We start from the raw sequence: 18,241 nt of genomic DNA, 5'->3' as shown, positions 1-18,241 counted from the left end.
CAACAAGGAAAGCAAAGTTCAGACAGGTTAAGTGACTCACCTACTACAACCATGCACCTAATAAGAGCACGGTTTCAGCCCATTGCCTATACTTACCGCACTGTAGGAATTCAGAAAGAATCCATTAGTAAGTTAAATACCTACTGCAAACCTTCTGTAATGTTTTTGTATGTGAAATTTCAAATCTCATAACCTAACATTATGTTTCCTGTCTCATTTCATTCCATGACTAGCACTTCTTACACTTCTTTGGGAACTGTTACTTCAATTTCAACAACAGAAAAATACTTTTTCATTCATTAAAATCTTATCTGTAGGCCGGCGCCATGGCTCAATAGGCTGATCCTCCACCTTGCGGCGCCGGCACACCGGGTTCTAGTCCCGGTCAGGGCGCCGGATTCTGTCCCGGTTGCCCCTCTTCCAGGCCAGCTCTCTGCTGTGGCCAGGGAGTGCAGTGGAGGATGGCCCAGGTGCTTGGGCCCTGCACCCCATGGGAGACCAGGAAAAGCACCTGGCTCCTGGCTCCTGCCATCGGATCAGCGCGGTGCGCCGGCTGCAGCGGCGGCCATTGGAGGGTGAACCAACGGCAAAGGAAGACCTTTCTCTCTCTGTCTCTCTCTCACTGTCCACTCTGCCTGTCAAAAAAAAATCTTATCTGTAAAAAAATTAAATGAATGCCTTATTTCTGTAAACAACTCTCTGCTACATTTGCATATATTAGCAAAACTAACCTCACTACGGACGTCAAAGGACATTTTAGTTAAACTGACTACAGATATGACAACAGAGCTCAAATAATAAATATTCTCCTGGAAGAAAGTTCCGCACTAAGAATCAAAAAATAAAGTCCATCTACTGCAAGCAAGTAAAAGTTTCCCTGGCGCCCCACAGAAACAAAAATACATTTTTCACCAAGATGCACTGAGTTCACATTTTTAAAAACTATATAATAAAAATGAAATTTTTTAATGAGAACATAAACTTGAAAGGGAAAAGAAAAACTACAATATTCAAGACAAAATGCAACAACAGCTCACAAATGCCGACAGCTAATCTACCAACATCAAAACAAATCTTGGAACTACTGGTTGAGACTCCTTCCTGCCCTGTCAAAGTGTCTGAGAAGCCTGTCTTCAGTGCCTGACCCCAGTTTTCTGCTAATGCAGACCTTGGAAGGAACCAGATGTTGCTTCAAACAGCTGGGTTTCTGCCACCCACTTGGGGAACCTGGATTGATTCTCAACTCCCAGTTTAGGGCTCCGTCCAGCCCCAGCTGTTGTGGGCATACAGAGAGAACCAACAGATGGGAGCACTCTGATGTGCTCTTACTCACTCACTGCCCCCCAAAAAATTAAATAAATAAATCTTCAAAAGTAAGAAAAAGGAATTTTCTGAATGACTGAACCCAGTACATACACTCAGTTCATTACTAAAGTGGTCCTTTTTGAAATGTAGTTCTCTTTTTTTTTTTTTTTCAATTTTTTTTTTTTTTTTTTTTTTTTTTGGACAGGCAGAGTGGACAGTGAGAGAGAGAGACAGAGAGAAAGGTCTTCCTTTTGCCGTTGGTTCACCCTCCAATGGCCGCCGCGGCCGGCGCACCGTGCTGATCCGATGGCAGGAGCCAGGTGCTTTTCCTGGTCTCCCGTGGGGTGCAGGGCCCAAGCACTTGGGCCATCGTCCACTGCATTCCCAGGCCACAGCAGAAAGCTGGCCTGGAAGAGGGGCAACCGGGACAGAATCCGGCACCCTGACCGGGACTAGAACCCGGTGTGCTGGCGCCTCAAGGTGGAGGATTAGCCTAGTGAGCCGCGGCGCCGGCCGAAATGTAGTTCTCTTAATACAGCTATAATTCCAATAAATTTTGTTACCAGGTTAGGAGAAGCAAATCAAAATGAAAGTGCTGGCAGCCAACAGTGTACTGCCTACAATATCAAAAAAAAAAAAAAAAAAAAAAAAAACAAACAGAGGTGAAACCCAAAAATAAAACTTCGAAGAAACTATTAAAAATACAAACAGTGGGCCGGTGCCACGGCTCAATAGGCTAATCCTCCGCCTTGCGGTGCCGGCACACTGGGTTCTAGTACCGGTCGGGGCGCCGGATTCTGTCCCGGTTGCCCCTCTTTCAGGCCAGCTCTCTGCTGTGGCCCGGGAGTGCAGTGGAGGATGGCCCAAGTCCTTGGGTCCTGCACCCGCATGGGAGACCAGGAAAAGCACCTGGTGGGTGAACCAACAGAAAAAGGAAGACCTTTCTCTCTGTCTCTCTCTCTCTCACTGTCCACTCTGCCTGTCCAAAAAAAAAAAAAAAAAAAAAACAAAAAAAAAAAAACAAAAAAAAAAAAACAGTGTTTTCTCTTAGAAAAATATGCACATCCTAGGATATTCCAACTAATCTTGATAATATTACTACACAAGATAAAAAAAAAATCACACGAAAATTTTTATCCTGAAACATGAAGAAATCATCAGGGTAGGCATGAGGCCTGGTGGTTAAGATGGCTGCATCCCATAATGGAGTGTCTGGGTTAGAATCCTGGCTGCACCCCCATTCCAGTTTCCTGCTAATATGCACCCTGGAAGGCAGCAGGTGATGGCTCAAGTACTTGGGTCCCTGCCACTCACAGGGGAGACCTAGACTCCCAGATGCTGGCTTCAACTTGGCCCTACTCTGGCTACTGCAGGCATCTGAAGATTGACCCAGCTGAGTGGAAGGTATCTCTCTCACTCTTGCTCACCCCTGCAACCTTTCAAATAAATAAATAAGTAAAAGAAAGTATCACTACGTTCTTCACACTTTAAAAAAAAAACATTTTGAAGCTATTAAAATATAATTGTAAAATGTAATGCTTTTAAACTGTGAAAAAGCTGTTTGGGGGAGGAGGGGGCTGGGTCAGCATTATGGTGACTGCCTGCATTACCAGCATCCCATGTGGGCATTGGTTCACATCCTGGCTCCTCTTTTTTTTTTTTTAATATTTTTATTTTTATTAATTTGAAATATAGAGGAATTACAGAGAGAGGCAGGGACAGAGAGAGAGGTCTTCTGTCCGCTGGTCCACTTCCCAAATGGCCACAACAGCCACAGCTGAGCCAGGACCTTCCTCTGGGTCTCCCGCATGGGTGCAGGGGCCCAAGGACTTGGGCCATCTTCTGCTTTCCCAGGCCACAGCAGAGAGCTGGATCAGAAGAGGAGAGGCCGAGACTAGAATCAGCGCCCATATGGGATGCCAGAGCTTCAGGCCAGGGCTTTAACCTACTGCACCATAGCACTGGCCCCGCTCCTCTGCTTCTAATCTGGCTCTCTGTTGGTGTGCCTAGGAAAGCAGCTGAGGATGTCGCAAGTGTCTGGGCCCCTGAATCCACATGGGAGACCTGGAGAAAGCTCCTGGCTCCTGGCTTCAGCCTTTTCCAGCCCTGGCCATTACAGCTGCTGGGGGAATGAATCAGCACATCCAAGATCTCTTTGTCTCTCCTTTGCTCTCTGTAACACTGCCTCCCAATGAAGGAATAAACCTTCAAGGAAAAAAGCTGTTTGGGCAGCTTAATGAGCAGGCCTCAGGAATGTGGGCAATTAACCGAGAAATAAATTAAATGAATCACATCACTGAACAACAGCACAGAAAAATGGCATTTTAACATAGTCATTCTGCAATTCCTTTTCTCCTAGTCAAAAAGCATACCACTTAAAAGCCTGAAATAAGGGCCGGTGCTGTGGCTTCATAGGCTAAGCCTTCACCTATGGCACTGGCATCCCATATGGCACTGGTTCGTGTCCCAGCTGCTCCTCTTCTGATCCTGTTCTCTGCTTGTGGCCTAAGAAGGCATTGCAAGATGGCTCAAGCACTCGGGCCCCTGCACACACATGGAACACCCAGAAGAAACTCCTGGCTCCTGGCTTCGTATTGGCTCGGCTCCAACCACCATGGGCTTCTGGGGTGTAAACCAGCAGATGGAAGACCTTTTTCTCTGTCTCTCCCTCAGCCTGTAATTCTACCTCTCAAATAAATAAATAAAATGTTAAAAAAAAAAAAGCGTGAAATATTCTACTAAGGAACATAAATTCCTTTTAATTTATTTGAGAGGCAGAAAGACAGAAACAGTTCCTCTGCTAGTTCATCCCCTAAATGCTTTCAACAGCCAAGACTGAGCCTGGCTGAACTCAAGAGCCGGGAACTCAGTTCAGGTCTCCACCACGGGAGGCATGAACCCAGCTACTACAGCCATCACCTACTGCCTTCCAGGACGCATCGCACTAGCAAGAAGCTGGAAACAGGGGAACTGGGCAGCTGGCATTGTGGCACGGAGGGTTAAGCCACTGCCTGCAGCGCCAGCATCCCACGTAAGTGCTCATTCAAGCCTCGGCTGCTCCACTTCAGATCCAGTTCCCTGGGAAAGCAGAGCACAGCCCAAAGGCTTGGGCCTCTGCACCCACGTGGGAGACGTGGATGAAACTCCTGGCTCCTGGTTTCAGCCTGTCCCAGCTCTGGTCACTGTGGTTATTTGGGAAGTGAATCAGCAGATAGAAGATCTCTCTCTGTCTCTCAATCCTTCTCTCTCTGTAATTCTTTCAATAAATAAACATTTAAAAAACAGAGAGGGAGAGCGAGAGGGAGAGAGAGAGAGTGCGCTGGGACTCCAACCCAGGCACTGATATGTGAGGCAGCTGTCCCAAGTGGCAGCCTACTCACTGTGCCAAATGGCTGCCCCAAAAGATTAAATTTTTATTTCATGACCATAAATTAGAGAACCATGCAGTATTTACTTAATCTCAAACGACTTCAACAAAAGAAGATATAAAAGGATTCAAAGGAAGAAGATGAAATAAGGTTCAATGTAATACACAAAAAATATTTTAAAAGAAAAAATAGACCATTTGATAAGATCTGATAACATTTCAGCATGACAATACTAAGTAAAGCTTCTGTTCAAACAGACTGTGGACATCCAAAGCTACTGTCCAGATTTCTTGACTGACAGTGGCATGAACAGACTGCAGAAGGGTGTGAAGTGAGGCACTACACCTGCCTTCTGAATGCACACCACCTAGTACAGATCAATGGGTACCACAGGAATCAAAATGCTGAATTCTACAATATAATTTGACATTATTCTTCCACATCTCCTAAAAAATTAGGAAAATTTTGTCCGTTTTCAATCTGATACAGCTTCAGTCTACAAACAGAAAAGAAGACATAAATGCACACAACACTCTTCTGAACCAATTCTCTATTTTAAAAAGAAGCTGATGAGCACTCAAGGATGAATACGTGAATGACAGATGGGAGAAGGCTTTAAAAGTAATCACCAAGACTCAGGCAAAGCAGTGAAGACAACAACTAGGTATATACAAATTAAAATCACATTAAAAAGTCAGATTTTTCTCTATTCCTTTTTCTTTATCTCTGACACCTCATAAACATAAGTACTCTGACCTCAATACCACAAAAAAATTCATGTTAAAGAATGCCTGAACTCTTCAGCACTCAAACTCAGATCACTTTAGCAAACTCTTATTTCATTAATAATAGGAAATCAAGTATTCAGGCAAAAAAAAAAAAAAAACACACAATTTCCTGTTAATATTACCTTTCTTTTCCATCTAAATGGAAACTGAGAAGCAAGGCTTTTATAAATAGGGAAAAGTAAACATTAAATCTTGTGATGGGCCCAGCATCGTGGCATAGTAGGTTAAGCCTCAGTATGAAGCTCCTGGCTACTGGCTTTTGGCTTGCCCAGGCTGTTTCAGCCATTTGGAGAAATGAACCAGCAAATGGAAGAAGACCTTTCCCTCTCTGTGTCTCTCCTTCTCTGTAACTCTGAGTTTCAAATATATAAATAAATCTTTTTTTAAAAAAAGTTCTGTTTTCAATATTTGCCAAAGAAACAACTGTTTTGTTCTTAAAAGAGGAATAAAAAGAGAAGACTACAAACATTAAGTACCATTTCCCTCACTCTAAAGACTTTTCCCAACAAGAACAAATACATCAGTCTTGCTTTGCTGCTTCTACAAATAGATTATATTTAACCATTGTTCAGATAAAGAACATTAAGCCATAAGGAAGTTGTGACTTCATGGCTCACAATAAACTAGTGGCTAGTGGCGAACCTTTGTTAGTTGTTACAACACAGTCAGTTAACAATTCCCATGCAATGAAAATTTCTCACAGACATTTCATATGCAAATACAGGTGTGCCTGGGTTTACCACAGGGTACACTCCAGAAGGCTACAAACCACCCAACTGCCGTTCAAATCCATCATGAAAGTTTGCCATTGAAAGGTATCCCCAAAATTATCTGAGTTGTGTTTTATAATTTTAGATGTTGGAAAACATACTTTCCTTAAAGAAAGGCAAATTTGCATTTCTTAAGTGTATTAGAATTCTGAAAAGAAACATGCATAAGCCTACCATCAGGCAGGCTGAGGGCAAAGACTGCTGAAGGCAAAGACTACACAGGCAAGTGAGTTCTGAGTGAAAGGCAGGGCAGGGGCACACACTAAACAGTGAATCTGAGAGGGACGGTGGAGAGGAGCTAAGCTCTAGATTTGGAAAGTGGATGATGTAACTTCTAAGGGCCTATCTAAATCTGCGATTCCACACTGTAGAGACTTCTTAGCACAGGGGTTGGATATGTAACTGACTGGGCTTATTTTCGTATCTATTCCTTCAAAGATATCAGGAACACAACCTAAAAGTAGAAAACTAAGTTTGTACTTCCTCTGACATGAGCAGTGACCATGACTTAAGAATAAACTACTTCAAATACAATCTAGAAACTTAAAAAACTGTCAATAGGAAAGAATACGGTGTCACAGAAAGAACAATCCTTATTTCACTCCATGTGAAAGTTAGTTCTAGATGGGTCACAGACATAAAGTCAAAGCTCAAGTAGGAATCCAGCTCTCCTCACTGCCAAAGCGCACGCTCTAAGCATCACACTTCCTAGGCAGGTGCTACTGCCCTAGCTAGCCCTATCAGGGAGCTACAGTTGCAAACAAAAATTTTCTTACACACTAAATTCAGTTAAAAGTAGGAACAATATTATCTCATATTCATCAACAGAAATATTCCAATGTCTCCCCCTAATGTAATTTCAACATTTCAAGTTCTACAGAAATATACATATAAGTTAATGTAAGGATAGCTGTCATTCATTCACTCTACAGCAACTAACTTTAACGGAGATTTATTAAAATATAAATGAAAATACATTCTACGTACATGTAATAAATGAAAATTACGAGAAGCTATTGTAATCTTCAAAACTTGAACCATAATAAGAAATAAAAAATCACATTGTCAATGTAACTGCTGAATTCAAGCTTCCATACTTACGAAAAACACACATACCTTTTCCTAGGTGCGTGTTTATGCTCATGTATCTAGCTGTTCCCGTAAGGCTTTTGTGTTCTCTGTATGGTATATGTTTCTTTGTCTCTGGATCAATGTATTCTTTTGCCAAACCAAAATCTATAATATGAATAACTTGCTGGGTTTTGTTTCCTGGTCGTCCTATTAAGAAGTTCTCAGGTTTTACATCTCTGTATATTAAGTTCTTTGAATGGACATATTCCATGCGAGAAATCTTGGTTTAAGGGGGAAAAAAAGAGAAATTTTATTTTAGGCTTTGATGAGTGTAAGAAAGCATGATAGAGGCAAGACAGAACTTTCACAATGAAACCAACACTTAAAAAAAATCAGTAACGGTTTCAACCCTTTAACAGTATGCATTATCAGTCTACAGTTCCCCATATACCCCATCCAATTATATTAAAACATTTGCCTTTACTATTATGGTTATGACAATTAAACGCTTAGATTTTATGAATTATTTTCTGATCAGCAAGTATGACTCAATCAACAGTTCCAGAGGATGCTGTCTCATGAACTCTAAAAGCTATAATCACACAAAATTTTGAACTCAAAGTATAAGCAGACATCTTAATAAAGTTGCATTATGTTTCATTAGTTCAATAACCCAGCAACATAACAATCATATTATGGAAACTTAAGAGTCTGAACTGTTAAATAATTAACACCACCATTCAATATTTCTTTTTTTCCTGTTTATAATGTCTTTTCTTTACTTTTCCTAAGCATTGAGAACACTTAAAAATAACATCTTGAACCTAGAAAAGTTTAGAATCCAACTATAATAATAACACGGTATATTGTTAGCTGTTTTACAGATTTTCAAGTAATATTCATTTGACAAACTGTCACAAAATAGAACATTACAAAAATAAAATCTGATTCACTTAGTGATAATCATAGTTAATAATCAATGTAAACACAATGTATTTATAGGCCCTTCTAACCAGTTTATTAACAAACTTCTGATGATGTAGTCTGTAACTTCTATGACCTACAATTTTTTTTTAATATTTATATATTTGAAAGAGTCACAGAGAAAGGAGAGACAGAGAGAGAGAGACAGAGAGAGAGAGAGAGAGAGAGAGATCTTCCATCTGCTAGTTCACATCACAGAGGGCCTCAACGGCAAGGGCTGGGCCAGGCCCGAGCCAGGAGCCAGGAGCTTCCTCCAGGTCTCCCACGTGGGAGCAGGGACCCAAGCACCTGGGCCATCTTCCACTGCTTTCCCAGGCCATTCTCAAGAAGCCAGATCAGAAGAGTGGCCAGCACATGCAGGTGCCCATATGGGATGCAGCCACCACTATACGCCACAATGCTAGCTCCTGACCTTTCAACTGACAATTTTACAAGCACTTTTCAGGTCATGAAATGTTCCTTTAACATACACTTTTTACGAGCTACATATTATTTTATGGCTATTAATAATTTATCCAAATAACCCTGCTAGGCCTGCACATTTGGGCTGCTTCGCTTTTTGATTACAGACACCCTTGAACACGAAGTTTCAAGTGCATCTGAGTGCTTCCACAGGATGAACGCGTCCACGTGGAAGGAACGAGTCAACGGACAGAAACCGTCTCACGGCTTCCACAGCGTGCTCCTCTTGGCATTCATTGCAAAACCGCCCTCAATTCAATCTCTAAAGTATTTTCCCACAGGTTCCCTGAAATTTAAATAATGTAGTAATGTTCCTTCATTAGTCTGTTTCTTCTTTTTCTAGACCAATACTCCATCATCATGATTAACAATTCATGTTACTCAGCACTCCCTTTGGATCCATCTTCTACACAGAAAACGTGAAAGGAGCAGCTGTCATTTAAATATCAATCCTGATCTTAAAGCAATTAAGATGTTAATTTTCATACAAATAAAATACACTTGATTCAGTTTCCTTAAGCTATATATACATTTTAGAAAGACAATACGAAACACACAAGCATCTGTACTAGACCGACCGGTATGTAAGATAACACCACAAGCCTGTAATCCAAATGTGTAACCAAGGAAGCACGCCACCGCTCCAGCGCTCGGACAGCGCCGGGCTTTACTTACCAGCTGTATAGCTATCATGAGAACCGTTTTCAGAGAAAACGTCCTGTCGCACAAGTCAAACAGGTCTTCTAAACTAGGACCCAGCAGTTCCAGCACCATGGCGTTGTATTTACCACAAGGGCCAAAATAGTAAACTTGAGGTATACCATCTGGGAGAAAAGAAACAGTTGTTTAGTAGCTTCACCACCACCCCAGGAAAACAACACATAAAGACTTTTTAATTTTATAGCTCCAAGCTCCAGGGCAGTATCTGTCCATTCTCCAGAAACACAAGTTCTTCCTGACCACATCTCCTCTGGGAGGCCCTCCTGCAGCCTGGTGCCACCCCCGCGGCACACACAGAGTGAACCACAGGATCCATGGTACTGCACCGTCTCTCCACCTGCAGGCTGCTTAGCTTTAGAGACACCTTCGAAACGTTCATCGAAAACGCATATTATAAAAGCAGCAGACTCTAGAGTATTTCTGCACCAAACTAATCTTTTAGTCCTTTTTCCAAGCACATTTTGAAGTATGCTCAAATCTCCATGGCCTAAAATGCTTATCAGCACATAGGGAATACTCCATTTTAACTGAACAAGTGAGCCACTATCTTAATTAATCCTGTGGAAGGAGTACCGCTAATCTCACACCTCACAATTCCCATCTGTTGGTACACACACCCTGTATAACTCCAATCCACACACATGGACATGGGACACAAGCATCCCGATCAGCATCATAACCAGTCACACTGGGTTGGACAGTTGGGATACCAAAGTTCAGAAAACACATGATTAAGATGACTTATCCCAGGAACGTAAAGCTGGGTTACTATTGTAAAATCCACCAATTGAACTCAACATCGTTAACCGAATAAATATAGAAAAACTCTAAGATCATCTTAATAGTTCTAAAGAAAGCATCTAACACAACGCTCAGCAAATTTGGAACAGAAGGTTCCTAAATCTGATAAAGAAAATCAACCAAGGGGCCAACGCTGTGGAGCAGCAGGTTAAGTCATGGCCTACAGCGCCGGCATCCCGTATGGAAGTCAGTTTGAATCCCAGCTGCTCCACTTCAGATCCAGCTCCCTGCTAATGAGCCTGGGAAAGCAGAGGAAGATGATCCAAGTCCTTGGGGCCCTGCACCCATGTGGGAGACCCTGAAGAAGCCCCTAGCTCCTGGCTTTGGCCTGGCCCAGGCCTGGCAGTTGATGCCCTTTGTGACTGGTGGATAGAAGACCTCTCTGTCTCTCCACTCTCTCTCTGTAATCTTAACTTTCAAATTAAATAAATAAATAAATATTTTTAAAAGAAAATCAACCAAAAACTAGCCTGGTACAATATGAAACAATTTCCATTCGGGACTGGGAGCAATCATGGACATCCGCTTTTGTCTATTCTACTCAAAAGTGCGCTAAAGCAAAAATTAAAGGAGGCTACTGTTTTGCTTAGGCCTGCAGCAGGCCCCAAGAGATTAAAAATCAAAAAGTCACTCATGCTAAAGTGCCATGTCATCAAACTGTGACTAACTGTTTAGCTGACCTTCCAGAATAAGATGAACAAGAGGTAACTTTCAAATCTCCCAAACAGGGTGAATCTGGTCAGCACAATGAAATAACCTCTGCTTTACCTTCCACAAGGTGTAACCTAAAACATCCTAAGGTTCACCAGTAAGTTATTTTTCTACTGTTCTGTCTTAGGTCCCCATCATACAAGGAAAGTAGCTTTGAAGTGACTAATCTGCTTTTGTTCTGTTTCTGCCTTTTTCAGCCCTTTCTCTCTCCATAAAGCTGAACTCTTTGGCTCAGCCCACAGAAGCACTTAGTCTGTTCGATGGCATGAAGCTTCACCTGATTCTAGAATTGAAAATGAAGCCAAAGAAGATTTCTTTTAAAACCAAACTGTTATAATTTTGTCATTTGACAGATTGCAGTGACGCAAGAAAAACAAAAAACATTCTTGAGAATGAAAAGACTATTACTTCAAGAAAAATTGAAAAGTGTTTGTTACTGATAATTAAATTCAAGCTTTCAAGCAATAATCATAATTATGTACAATTTGAAGATCTTGTCAGATTTCCAATATGTACAGACTTGTACAGACCAAACGGTGGTGCTATTAATTCTTATGATTTAATTTGGAGTAATGAAACATATCAATATTTCAAATATATGTGTAAATCAGTATGCTAGTATTTCCAAAAGACCAATGCATGCAGTTAGAGAATAATGCATGGGTGAATGAGACATCCAAAGACAAATGCATCTGAATGAAGTGAGCAGGACTTTTGAGACAGCCCCTAACTAGGCTGCACTAACCTTAAGAAACCAGCACTTCTCAGGTGATGATACACAATAAAAATGATGTTCATAATTTAAGTTTAATTAGTCAAGGTTCACAAAGCTGTGGACTAAACCCCAGGTGAGAATATGAAGTAGCCACATTTTTTGGCTATTTACACTACCCTTTTCAAAGTCGGGACAAGTTTCCCTATCATTGTATTCCAGCTATGTTGCTTCCTACAACCGTCAAGTACTAGAACACACATCACAAGTTAAACAAATTATAGAATACGCACTCTGTGGAATACAATACAGCCCTTAACAATGTTTGGACGTAACTGTAGACAAACTTATTATTCACTTCTTATAACACAGATGATTAAATTTTTGTTGTGGTTTACAACTCTGTCTTACCTTCAAAATGAAATATATCTAATGAGTCATTAATATACATGTGAATAAGAGACTAGAAAGAAAAACCAGAAAGCGGACAGAGATTACTGGAAGCACAGGTGATTTCTGCTTTCACTTCACAGCTTTGGGACTTTTCCAAGTTTTTTGAAGAATATATACCATTTTTTGCTATTGGGGGAAAATGTACATTTTAAAAACTCTTCTGAGACCTCAAAGAAAAACCTGAGTAAGAAAAAAATACGTAATAATACGTAAAAATACTATAATTTTATTTCTCAGGATGAGTTTCACAAGCAAAAGCAAGCTTTTGTTCTTACCCTGGTGAATTTTCAACCATAGACTCATACTCCACCCATGTCCAATTGTTCTAAAATTATTTTTACTGGAGACTGCTATAAAAAGCCACCCATTGTGAATTTGGGAAAGTTAACTCTGATCACTTCAGTTTTCAGGGATGCTACCCTGCATGTCTGAAGTGTATTTCCACCACCACATCTTCAGACTAGTAAAAATAGACAAATTCACTTTTTTTTATTTTTATTTTTCTGAGAGGAAGAATTACAAACAATGAAAGACAGAAATGTCTTCCATCCGCTGGTTCGGTCGATCCAAAGCCAGGAACCTGGAGCCCAAGAGCGTGAGCCATCTTCTGCTGCTTTCCCAGGCCATAGCAGAGAACTGGATCATAAGAGGGACAGCCAGGCCTAGAACTTGCACCCATATGGGATGCCGGAGCCACAGCCCGAGTTCACATTTTAAAATACAATCTCTCATTCCCCCAAAACTCACTTCATTAATTTCAAATTTCATTTTTGCCTTCAAGCATCAAAACAACAATGATCAGTTTAAGTCACATAACAATAACCCACTGGAGGGTGGATGCACAGGTATCTTGTGCCTTGTCTGGAAATACTATAGTTTATTATAGGTGGCGTTCGCTGAGTAGCCCGTTAAAGGAAATATCATGATCCATTTTCAGTTCCTGAACTGTTCATATAAATATTTTCTTATTTTTTAAAAGACATTTATTTATTTGAAAGTCAGAGTTACACAGAAAGAGGGAGAGGGAGAGAGAGAGAAGGGGAGAGGGGGAGAAGGGGATAGAGAGAGAGGGGGAGAGGGGGAGAGGGGGAGAGAGGGAGAGGGGGAGAGGGGGAGGGGGGAGGGGGAGGGGGGAGAGGGGGAGAGGGAGAGGGAGATGGAGAGGGAGAGGGAGAGGGGGAGAGGGGGAGGGGGGAGAGGGGGAGAGGGGGAGAGGGGGAGAGAAGGAGAAGGGGAGAGAAGGAGAAGGGGAGAAGGGGAGAGGGGGAGAGGGGGAGAGGGAGAGGGAGAGGTCGAGGTCTTCCATCCGCTCACTCCCCAACTGCTCACAAGGGCCGAAGCTGCACCGATCGGAAACCAGGAGGCAGAAGCTTCCTCCAGGACTTCCCATGCAGGTACAGGTGTCCAAGGAATTGGGCCATCTTCTACTGTTTTTCCAGGCCACAACAGAGAGCTGGATCAGAAGTGGAGCAGTCCGGACTTGAACCTGCGCCAACATGAGATGCTGGCACTGCAGGTGGCGGCTTTACCATCTACACCACAGCACTGGCCTTTATAAAATGTTAAATTGAGAAGATCTGGAGCAAAACTATTAACATGCAGATTATGAAATTTCTACTCCACAGCTCAGATTAAGAAAACCTAACATCTGATTAGAAATGCTAAGTACAGAAATCATCACACAGGCTATATTCCTTTTTATTCACATTTTGTGCTATAATAATCTTAACCTTTAGCACAAATGCTTACTCCACTCCTAGGTCAGCAGCTCCCAGCACAGTCTGAAGACACAGGTGATGGGAGAGGGAGTGGTCCATGAAACCCTTCCAGGGATCAATGCCACCAAAACTAGTCCACAGGAACACAAAGATGTTATTTACCTTTTCTACTCATTCTCTGAAAAGTGAGTGGTGGAATTTTCCAAAGATTACAGGACATGTGGAGTTGCAAGGGAAAGAATACAGAACATAAAAAATCTAGCTGTTGTCTACTGAGGCAGACATGAAAGAGATTGGTAAAATATGTAAAAACGCCACCTATCTCAATTATTTTTTTTGTCTTGTTTTCGGAAAGTGCAGTTCATTTTAATTTTAAAATGTCTGGACTACTGTTATTTTAAAATGAATTAATATAGCAACAGTTTATATTTGTTTTAATTTTGAATATGGTAGATATCAATAGCTATAACTCACAGCAACAAAAGCTGAGATCGCCAGTTTCAGAGTATAAAAGGACCCTGACACTCCAAAGTTTGCAACCTGCTGCATCCGTAAGCACCTAAATGAACATACAGGTGTAGAGAGGTACAGACCTGCTAACAGTCTTCCACTAAAACCTCACACATCCATTCTGTAGCAACGTTCTCTACTCATTAATCCCAAATAAAAGCAATGAAGTCACTGAAATGCAGAAAAACAATGGTCCTATCTGTGATAACACTAATAACACAACTAAAAATTACCCTCAAACTCAAAGAACACGAAATAATATTATCTGTAAATACATAAAATTTACATGCCACAAAAACTGAAAACAATTTATTATCATCCTCTTTGGACCTAAATAATTAAGGAAGTAAGTTTTTCTCTATCATCCTTACCCCAAAGTCCCCAAGATACTTAAAAAGCTTACAAACCTTTTCACAATAAGTTACAACACTTAAAGCAAAAATAAATAAGAAATATAAAATTATCACATGCTTTGTCATGGTTTGATATTTTCTATTTCTTACTATTTTATGGAAATTACAAAAAATGATTCAGCATTTAAGAAAACTATACCTGTCATCACTGTTTAGTGATATACTCTATTCAAAAATATGTTTTACTTTAACATTTTACGGGGTTAACAGATGGCTGAAAATACAGTTACCACTTGACACACAGGAATGTGCTACTGCCTGCACTGTACATTCCAAACTGAAACATCTCTCAGCTAACCCTTCTTTCTTACTGACCATGCACAGCACTTTCTAAGTGTACCCGTTCCCTGTATTGGTTTGGATATGGTCCTGTGTGTCCCCCAGAAGCCCACTGTCTGGAAGCTTTGTTCCCCAGTGCAGCCCTGCTCAAGTGATGGAACCTTTAAGGTCTGGTGCAAAGTCCTCAGCTCACTGAGGAGTTATTAATGTGCTGGGGCTGACACTGTGGTACAGAAGCTTAAGCCACTATCTGTAGTGCGGGCAACGCTTATGGGCACCAGACTGAGTTCCAGCTGCTCCACTGCTAATGCACCTGGGCAATCAATGAACGACGGCACAAGTGCTTTGGACTCTGCACCAACCTGGGAGACCTGGAAGAAGCTCCTGGCTCCTGGCTTCGGCCTGGCCCAGCCCCAGCCATTGGGAAGTGAACCATTGTACCCACAGTCATTTGGGAAGTGAACCAGCAGATGGAAAATCACAATCTGTGTATGTGTCTAGCCCTCTCTCTCAATAAACACTTTTCAAATAAATAAATCTATTTAAAAAAATATATTAATGTGGATCTCACGAGGTCCTGGTTTACCCCTGCAAGAATTAGCTACAAAAAGGAGCTTGAGGGGCTGGCGCCATGGTGCAGTAGGTTAATCCTCTGCCTGTGGCGCTGGCATCCCATAGGGGTGCTGGTTCTAGTCCCAGCAGCTCCTCTTCTGATCCAGCTCTCTGGCATGGCCTGGGAAATCAGCAGAAGATGGCCAAATCCTTGGGCCCCAGCACCTGCAGGGGAGACTGGGAAGAAGCTCCTGGCTCCTGGCTTCAAATCAGCACAGCTCCAGATATTGCAGCCATTTGGGAAGTGAACCAAAGGAAGGAAGACTTCTCTCTCTCTCTCTCTTTCTCTCTCCCTCTCACTGTCTGTAACCCTACCTTTCAAATAAAATCTTTAAAAAAAAAAAAAAAAGGAGCTTGGGCTGAACCTCTCTACCTTCCATTCTCCCAAGTGTTTCCTCTCTTCCTCATGCATTCCAACCATGACACCATCTACTATGCTTTGAATATGATGTGTCCCTTGAACTCACGTAGGGGATTAAAAGTACTATCTTTTTTTTTTTTTTAAGATTCTATTTATTTATCTAAGAGGTAGAGTTACAGAGACAAAGCTCTTCAATCCATTGGTTCACCCTCAAAAATGGCCACAATGATTGAAGGCAGGCTGATCCGAAGCCAGGAGCTTTTTCAAGGTCTCTCACATGGGTGCAGGGGCCCAAGCACTTGGGCCATCTTCCATTGCTTGGCCAGGCCATACATAACAGAGAGCTGGATCAGCAGATGAGCAGCCGGGACAATGCTGGAGCCATAGGCGGAGGCTTAGCCTACTATGCCTAAAAGTATTATCTTAATGGGATTAAGCCAAGAGAAACATAAAGGTGGGCCCCTTGGAGAGCAGAGTGGACTAGGTTATCAGGGTATAGTCTTGGGGACTGAATCCTGATGGCTTTATAAGAGGAGAGAGAATATCAAGACAGGCCACATGCACTGCATATCTCAGCAATGTGACACCCTCTGCCACCTCAGGACTCTGCTAGCAATAACAACAACTATTACCAGTAGTGCTCAAAAGTGAATACAACAGGCCGGCGCCGTGGCTCAATAGGCTAATCCTCCACCTAGCAGCGCTGGCACACGAGGTTCTAGTCCCGGTCAGGGCGCCGGATTCTGTCCCGGTTGCTCCTCTTCCAGGCCAGCTCCCTGCTGTGGCCCGGGAAGGCAGTGGAGGATGGCCCAAGTACTTGGGCCCTGCACCCCATGGGAGACCAGGAGAAGCACCTGGCTCCTGCCTTCGGATCAGCGCTGTGTGCCGGCCGCAGCGCGCCAGCCGTGGCGGCCATTGGAGGGTGAACCAATGGCAAAAAGGAAGACCTTTCTCTCTGTCTCTCTCTCACTATCCACTCTGCCTGTTTAAAAAAAAAAAAAAAGTGAATACAACAATGTCATATACTCTGGAATCACTAGCATTCATTTAATTAGCAGACAGAACTAACTAGTCTTGGGAAGAATGTGAAAATGGAGATGTCTGTAAACCAGTACAAACACACAAGGCACACGTACACATCAGCAAAGCAGAGGAGTCAACAGGAAGAAGGAAGATGGGCTTTCTAATACCTCTCAGAAGGCAAAAGCACAAAGAAACGTAACTTTAGTAGCAGCCACTGCTGCTGTCTTCAAATTATTGTTCAGTACTACACAGTTCAGGGAACCTTGAAAAGTCAAGCCACCCACCTGAGAAATAATGATTCAACATATGTATGCTCTGAAACAGTATTTTTAACTTTTTATTTTGAACTGATAAGAACTACACACATTTCTGAGGTTACATGTAATGTCTCAATACATGTATACATTGTACAACACTAAAGAAGGTGAACAGAAATATATTCCCGAATATTTAGCACACGTTCTTGGTGAAAACATTCAAAATCCTCTCTGGATTATATATACACATACAGGTGTAGTATAAAGTTGTAAGCACATTACTGTTACCCAGGGTTACACCACTGTGCAACAGAGCACCAGAACTCCCTTCTCCTAAGTTAGTATCCATTCATCATTTCACCAGCCCTGCATCTCCTGTCTCCAGCTTCTGGTACCCACATTCCACTCAACATTCTATTCTCAAAATGCATTAGATCCATGTTTTGATTCCACATATAAGCATGATCATACGGTACTTGAATATCTTTGCCTGGCTTATTTTACTTAACATAATGACCTCCACATTGTCACAAAAGACAGGTTTTCATCCTTTTATGGCTGAATAATATTCCATTGTGTATATGTATCACATTTTCTTCATCAATCCATCTTTTCACTTAAGTGGCTTCTATTTCTTGGCTATTGTCAACAGCGCTGCAGTGAACATGGAAACGCACACTTCTCACTGAGAAACTGCTTCATTTCCTTGGGTTATGTGGCAGTAACAGGGCTGCCTGGTGATAACAGTGCTGTTTAGCTTTTTAAAGACCCTCCAGTTTTCCACAAGAGCTGTACTCAGAGTTCCAGCAAGGCCATCCAAGTACTCCCTCTCCTCCACATCCTTGCTAGTCCTCATTATCTTCCATCTTCTTCATGATCTGCCTAGAGTGCATGAGATGATACCTTGGTTCTCATTCACTCTG

The 18,241-nt window shown here is 42.0% G+C and overlaps 1 protein-coding gene across 24 annotated transcripts in view; it reads right to left on the bottom strand.

Annotated features, from left to right (window-relative positions):
* The window catches only part of CSNK1G3 (casein kinase 1 gamma 3), a 137,265-nt gene that overhangs the window by 57,672 nt on the left and 61,352 nt on the right, over positions 1–18,241 (bottom strand). For all 24 annotated transcript variants that reach the window (XM_051843350.3, XM_070076050.2, XM_089334887.1 and 21 more), the window contains 2 exons: positions 9,424–9,572; positions 7,348–7,582 (listed from right to left, as the gene is read on the bottom strand). In XM_051843350.3, the coding sequence (XP_051699310.1) occupies positions 7,348–7,582; positions 9,424–9,572 (384 nt within the window). The remainder of the gene's footprint in view (positions 1–7,347; positions 7,583–9,423; positions 9,573–18,241) is intronic.

Source organism: Oryctolagus cuniculus, chromosome 6, assembly GCF_051225735.1.
Source record: "Oryctolagus cuniculus isolate XC-2025 breed Fujian yellow rabbit chromosome 6, ASM5122573v1, whole genome shotgun sequence".
NCBI classification, from domain to species: Eukaryota; Metazoa; Chordata; class Mammalia; order Lagomorpha; family Leporidae; genus Oryctolagus; species Oryctolagus cuniculus.
The sequence above is the reverse complement of the archived record's forward strand: the minus strand, read 5'-3'. Positions and strand labels throughout refer to the sequence as shown.